Below are 6,937 nucleotides of genomic sequence, written 5' to 3' on the forward strand. Positions count from 1 at the left end.
AGACCGCTAAACGGGGCTCGAAATTAGCGGTTGCCCGGGTGCCATTGACCACCCAAAGTGCTGCCGGGCAACCTAAACGCCGGTTCATTTTGCCCGGCTTGGCAAGCAGATACTGGTTTATACCGATAGACACAAAAAACTGGAGTAATTCCACGGGTCAGGCAGCATCTCTGGAGAATAGGAACGTGACGTTTCGTGTCGGCGGCGGCGGCTGTGTTCCTCTAGTATCTTTGATTGCGTGGTGATGAATACACAAAAAAAAATTTGAATACAATACAATGAAGGGTCGGAGCGAATGACAGGCCCCGAACAGCGGCAGCAGCTGCCGCGATAGCGACTACACCGCCTCCCCCTCCCACACCCTGCCTGGCGGAAGGAGGCCTCCCTCTCCCTCCCTCCCTCCCTCCCTCCCTCCTCCTGGCCTCGACGTGCGAGAGTGGTTGTTTTGAAAGCGCCGTTGGTGGATTTGCAAGCAGCGGCCACTATCGCCCTTATAACGGCCACTGCTTGTAAATCCGCCAACGGCGCTTTCAAAACAACCACTCTCGCACGGCGAGGCCGGGAGGAGGGAGGGAGGTTTCCTTCCGCCGTCTGAAGCAGCTGCACGTCAGATCCTATAGCTATAGGATCTTTGAGCTGCACCGCTCGGCCCAGCACGTTGCTGTTGGCTGGCGGAGGATGGGAGGCGGTGGCGAATATATCCCAACCGTTTCCCCCTTGGCGGCGGCACTTTGGCGTTGGACAGGTATGGCCAAGGCAGCGGGGTGATGTCCGAGGAGCGCTGACGTTCATTCCTCCCCATCTCCTCTGCCCTTTCCCCCTCCCTCCCCCTCTCTCTCCCTCTCGTACTCCCCCCCCCCCCCCTCCACTCCTCTTATCCTGGGACCCCTCCTCTCCATCCTGCACGGATCCCATTCCCTTCTCTATTCAGTCCTCACTGACATCCCCTGTGCTCCCCTCCCCATCTAACTCCCCCCCCCCCTAATCTATCCATCACCCTACCCACCTCGCATTGATTCTCCTACCACCCCCTCCCTATCCATCCTACACTGGCCCCCAATTCATCCTGTACTGAAGGTACACAAAAATGCTGGAGAAACTCAGCGGGTGCAGCAGCATCTATGGAGCGAAGGAGATAGGCAAACGTTTCGGGCTGAAACCCTTCTTCTCATCCTGTACTGAACCCCCTTCGCATCCATCCTGCACTTCCCCCCCATTCATACTGCACTGATCGGCCCATTCATACTGACCAACCCTCCATTTAGCCTGCACCAATGCCATCATCCATCCTGTAGTTTATCTCCCCATTCATCTTTTACTGATCACCATTCATCCCGTACTGTACCCCCATTCTATTCTGATCCCCTCATTCATTCTGTAGTGATCCCTCATTCATCCTGCACAGACCCTCCGACCCAAACTGACCTGCCCCCCCCCACCCATCCATCCTGTACTGACCTGCCCCCCCCCCCATTCATCCTGTGCTGATCCTCCACCCATCCATCCTGTACTGATCCCCCCCCGCCATTCATCCCGTGCTGATCCTCCACCCATCCATCCTGTACTGATCCTCCCATTCATCCTGTGCTGAACCCCCCCATCCATCCCGCACTGAACCCTCCCATTCAACACCACTGACATCCCCCGTGCTCTCCCCTCACAATTTTACCTACTCCAACCAGCACATACTAATTCACCTGCCTCAACCCATCCATTCTCAACCCCCCCACCCCTCCCATCTATCCACCCTGCACTGATTTGCATACCCCCTGACCCTATTATGCTTCATGGTCTTCAGAGCGAACATTGACTATGTTTGATAACAGAATGCAATCAAATGTGTTTTAATTCCCAATGTTATTATTCGTTTTGACACCTTTAAACATATTACCAAAAGAACATTTGCTGTAGTTATGTCCTTTGGCCATCTCTTGTTAGTTAGTGTAATGTTTAACCTGTCAGATGGGTATGGTCGGTTTTAACAGCTATTATCATAAAATGCCTTTAGAAATTTTCTTGAACATAATATGTGAATGCTTCATTGAGCATAATTCCGAGTGGTAACTACGCACTTCGTCCGAGCACATTATCGCACGCGTCATGCAAACCGTCTTAAATGACCGCCTAAACTGTAATTTGGCAACCTGAAAGCTGTCACGGTTGCCCGGCTGGCAATAGTGTAAAAAAGTTAAGCGAGAACCCTGCTAATGCTGTCTTGGGCAACATCTTGGGCTGATCTAAGTTAGTCCACTGTCCACTCCAACCCATTAACTGCCTTGACACATTGTCCCTTTTTACCCTACGCCCCCCTCCCCCCCCCCTTTCCTGGCCACACCTTGTCCATTAGTTGGAACACACATCAATTGGTACCATTTCTTCCGGATGATCAGGCCTTAGGCATCTCAATATATGTCCAATTCATCTGTGTGGCTCTCGCATCCCACAGTTCCCCATTTATGGTAATGTTGGCTGCGCCTCCTTCCTCCCTTCCCCCTCCCCCCATATCTGAGTGTGGGTAGGTCTGGCCCCCTCTCACTTAGTTCTATTTTCCCCCTCCCTCATGCTACTTCACAATTGGCAGGGAGCGAGTTTCTCTGTTAAGCAGTGTCCTGAAGAAATTATTGACCTGCATCAATAAACAGGTGTTGGGTAGTGAGGGGAAATCTGATCATTCATTTGTCAAAGGATGAGAGGAGATCTCATTGAAACATATACGATTGTAAAGGGCTTGGCAGGAAAGGGGCAGAGGCAGGAAACGTGTTCTCGATGTTGGAGGAGTCGAGAACCAGGGGCCACAGTTTAAGAAAAGGAGTAAGCCATTTAGAACGGAGACGAGGAAACACTTTTTCTCACAGAGAGTTGTGAGTCTGTGGAATTCTCTGCCTCAGGCGGTGGAGGCAGGTTCTCTGGATGCCCACAAGAGAGATCTAGATAGGGCTCTTAAAAATAACGGTCAGGGGATCTGGGGAGAAGGCAGGAACGGGGTACTGATTGGGGATGATCAGCCATGATCACATTAAATGGCGGTGCTGGCTCGAAGGGCCGAATGGCCTACTCCTGCACCTATTGTCTATTGATTTATTTTTTCTTGAAATATCCAGGTAAGAGAAAATGTATCAGACATGAGATTTGAATTCTGAAGTCTGAAGAAGGGTTTCGGCCCGAAACGTTGCCTATTTCCTAAGAAGGGCTTGTTGGTATAGATGCTGCTGCAACTGCTGAGTTTCTCCAGCATTTTTGACTACCCATGGGATTTGAATTGGTTTGTTTCTTGCTGTTTGTGTTTAGACTGGAGAACAATGCATTGGGAGATTCTGGAGTGAAACTGTTGTCTGTGGCTCTGAGGCATCCTGACTGTAAAATACAGAAACTAGGGTAAGTAGCAGACTCTGAGAGGAAGTGTACAGTTATTGTGTGTCTGACACTGGACATTAATACGGGTTCAACTCTCTTGTCCGGCATTCTGTGGTTTTGGATCTGTCCTACAGTTCTGCACAAATTAAATTCTAGCTATGTTCTGGTTAAGATCTAAAATCAACTGAAATTTACACTCGCCAGCTTACGCAGTAAGCGAGTTACGTAAATGCACTTACAATTCACAATAGGTGGTCCCGTTTCCTGAATGACCTTTGTCATTGCAACAGGAGGCTGGCGATGGCTTCCTGATCGCTTCATGGTTATATAAGCATTGCCTGGGCTCACTGCTCCTTCAGTTTGGGCCACTGTTGGTGCGACACTGGGAAGGCGAGGGAGGCAGTGGAGAGCAACTCCTGGCCTAGTTGCTGACATCTTCTACAAGGTGCTCCAGCGAGCTTTCCTCTCACCTGCTGCCGCTTTTTCAGCTCCTTCCACCACCCCCTCCTCATTCTCCTCCTCCTGTCACTGTCCGACAATGATTAGTCTGGATGACAGGTGATTGTGGATGACACTGACCAATGACAGGTCCCAAGGATTGTTTCCAGTCTTTCTGTATCCCTCATTCTCTCTCTCTCTCTCTCATTTCCAGGCTGAGAGATATTGGTCTCACAGATTTTTGCACCAACTATCTCATCTCTGCACTCAGTACAAACCAATCATTGACTAATCTGGACTTGGGGAAAAACTCCTTAACAGACCAATCGGTGCCCGGTCTCTGCTACCTGACACGGATGCTCCCGAGTCTGACATGGATCGGGTGAGTGTTTGTGTGAGCATTTAATGTAACAAAATATCAGTCGATCCGTGAGCTTTCCTGGTGTTGAAATATTCATCACGGCCTTTGTTATAGACACTGTTGTGTGATCTGCTTATTCCCTCCTTGTTTTTCAATCTGTTTCAGGCTGTGGGAGAATAAATTCAGTCAAGGTGGAGAGAATCAGCTGAAGTCTCTGCAGGGAACCAGACCTGGACTGAGTGTGTCTTTGTGAACATAATGTATATGTGTCTTGGGTTGGCAATGGGCCTGGCCTGTTTCCTGCCCTCCCCTTTGAAGGTCTACACTTTGGATTTAGAATCCAATGGTTCCATCGGTACCCAGGCAGACCCGAACTTGTAGTAACGGTAAGAGGTGGCTCTGCCATGTCACTCAGCTGCTGATCCACACCACATTGCCTCTGCCGTTTATAGGGCTGGGTGTCCATGGTGGGAACTGGGGAATTGCAGACAGGAACAACCCAGGGGGGAGGGCGTTTCAGAGACCAATAATAGCATTTAGGGTTCTCTGGGGCCAACATTTTTTCAGATCAATCTCCATGCTGAAGGACGTTTGTCTCACAGGTTCTTGCACTGAAAATCTTGCCCCAGTTCAAACCACTCACTGATGGGTCTGGACGAGGGGAACAACTCCTTCAGAACGATCTGAAGAACATGTGGCATGAAGATTTACTCCAGTCCATTCAATGGCCTGACCACATAGTATTAATATTTCAAATATCTCGATAGTTGGATCTGCTGCAATTCCTGAAATTGTGATTTGAGAGCCAGCAGTGCCCCTCATGCAGTGACAATAACAGTGACAAACTGGACAAATTGTTCAAGCCATCACTCGTTGTCAGATATTTGTTAATTGTTTGCGATTGTATCTGAAGTATGAATAGTTTATTAAACCACAGATTGGCAAATTCCTCAGCTTTCAGATTATAAATACAATGGTGAAATCAGTAAATTATTGTCAGCTCCTGTCTTGCTGTCTGACCTATGATGGCCTTCATGAACGTGACCTTCAATCAGTTTGTGGAGTTCTGGGTTGCTCCCAGCTCTGATGTTCAGACTCTCCCTCCCCTTTCCCCACCCTCATGCCCCCACCCTCATCCCCCCCCCCCCCAACCCACCCCCCATTCCCCACCCCCCTCTCCCCATTCCCTACCCCCTCTCCCCATCCCCCTTCCGTCTCCCCATTCCCCGCCGCCACCCACCCTCCCTGTCGAAACTACCAGCTCCCCCTCCTTCCTAAACACTCTGCACCGCAATCACTAAAGCAGGATCCTCACCGGGCGCCTCTGACCGTTGGATGCGCGTCACCGTTGAGCGGGAAACTCCTCACAAATGGCCAGGACCAAAGATACTAGAGGAGCTAGTATCTTTGTTATAAAGCCTCACATTACATTCCTGGTTTTATATTCTAGTCCCCTTGAAATAAATGTGAACTGGAGGTTGCCTTTTTGACAGGAGAGGTTATAGCAACAGTGCTCACCGAGGATATTCTTGGGGATCATCCAGCGAGGCTATATGTATGCAACTTAGTACCAAGTAGGGGATGATGACTTTGATGGGACTGTTGAATGTCTGCAGGAATTAGAGGTGTTTTGGCAGATCGCAGATCACGATGTATAATAAGGTATATATTGGGACGGGAAATTGCAACCTTGTTTTGACTAATACAATCAACGCGACGTGTACAAATAGAAAATCAAATAGAACAAGTTGTCATACAACTTTAGGCTGCGCACGCCATATGTAAGAACAAGAAAGGGTGTATTATACCCCATTATATTAGCGGGAGTTTAACTTCCTCAATGTTGACTGGGTCACCCATAGTGCCAAGGACTTGGCCGGGGTGGGATTTGTAAAATGTAATCAGGAAAGCTTCCTTAATCACTGTACAGAGAGCCTTGCTAGAGAGGGGTCAACACTGAACCTACTCTAAAGGAACAAGATAGGGCAAAGTGTGAGTGGGGGAGCACTTTGGGAACTGTGATCAGGAGTCTACATAGAACAATACAGCACAAGAAGAGTCCCTTCGGCCACAATGACCTGCCAAACACAACGCCAAGCCTGCGCATAATTCATATCCCTCCGTTGCCTGCAAAATCATATGCCTATCCAAAAGCCTCTTAAATGCCACTATTGCATCTGCCTCAACCATCGAACCTGGCAGCACATTTAAGGCACTCACCTCTGAAAAACGTTTCTCTGCACATCAGCTATGGAGAAAGAACAGACAGGCCCACAAGTTAAGGCCCTAAAATGGGGCAAGGCCAATTTTGGAGGCATTAGAGGGGAACTTGCAGAGGTCGATTTGGTGAAACCTTTCACAGGTAAAGGGGCATCGGCCTAATAGGGGGCTTTTAAAAGTTGGATAGCAAGAGTTCAGCGACAGGATGACCTGATTAGAGCAAAGGGCAGGTTGGCGAGTTTGGGGAACCCTGGCCGATGAGCAATAATATTGAGGTTCTGGTAAAGAAAAAGATGGCACCCTGCAGGTGTAGGTAGTCGAGACGAAATTAATCACTCGCCGAGAAGCGTGGGAGTAAACCTAAGAGGGAAATCCGGAGGGTAAAGAGAAAGGATTAGATGGATCTGGCAGTCCAGGTAAAGGAACATTCCAAGAGATTCCACAGGTATATTGAGAGTAAAATGGTGCCCAGGGTGTGAAAAGGTCCCTTTAAAGATCAATGTGGCTATTTGTGTGGAGGCAAAGATATATGTGAGATTGTAAATGAAAATATCTCATCAGTTT

General features: G+C 48.9%; 1 protein-coding gene across 3 annotated transcripts in view; it reads left to right on the top strand.

Annotated features, from left to right (window-relative positions):
* Positions 1 to 5,100, top strand: part of LOC129716375 (NACHT, LRR and PYD domains-containing protein 3-like) — a 28,639-nt gene extending 23,539 nt beyond the window's left edge. For 2 of the 3 annotated variants that reach the window (XM_055666249.1, XM_055666250.1), the window contains 3 exons: positions 3,289 to 3,375; positions 4,007 to 4,174; positions 4,319 to 5,100. In XM_055666249.1, the coding sequence (XP_055522224.1) occupies positions 3,289 to 3,375; positions 4,007 to 4,174; positions 4,319 to 4,406 (343 nt within the window). In that variant the 3' untranslated portion in view covers positions 4,407 to 5,100. The remainder of the gene's footprint in view (positions 1 to 3,288; positions 3,376 to 4,006; positions 4,175 to 4,318) is intronic. The other variant, XM_055666251.1, reaches the window with a different exon arrangement.
* The last annotated feature ends 1,837 nt before the right edge of the window (positions 5,101 to 6,937 follow it).

This window comes from Leucoraja erinacea, unplaced genomic scaffold (genome assembly GCF_028641065.1).
Source record: "Leucoraja erinacea ecotype New England unplaced genomic scaffold, Leri_hhj_1 Leri_223S, whole genome shotgun sequence".
NCBI classification, from domain to species: Eukaryota; Metazoa; Chordata; class Chondrichthyes; order Rajiformes; family Rajidae; genus Leucoraja; species Leucoraja erinaceus.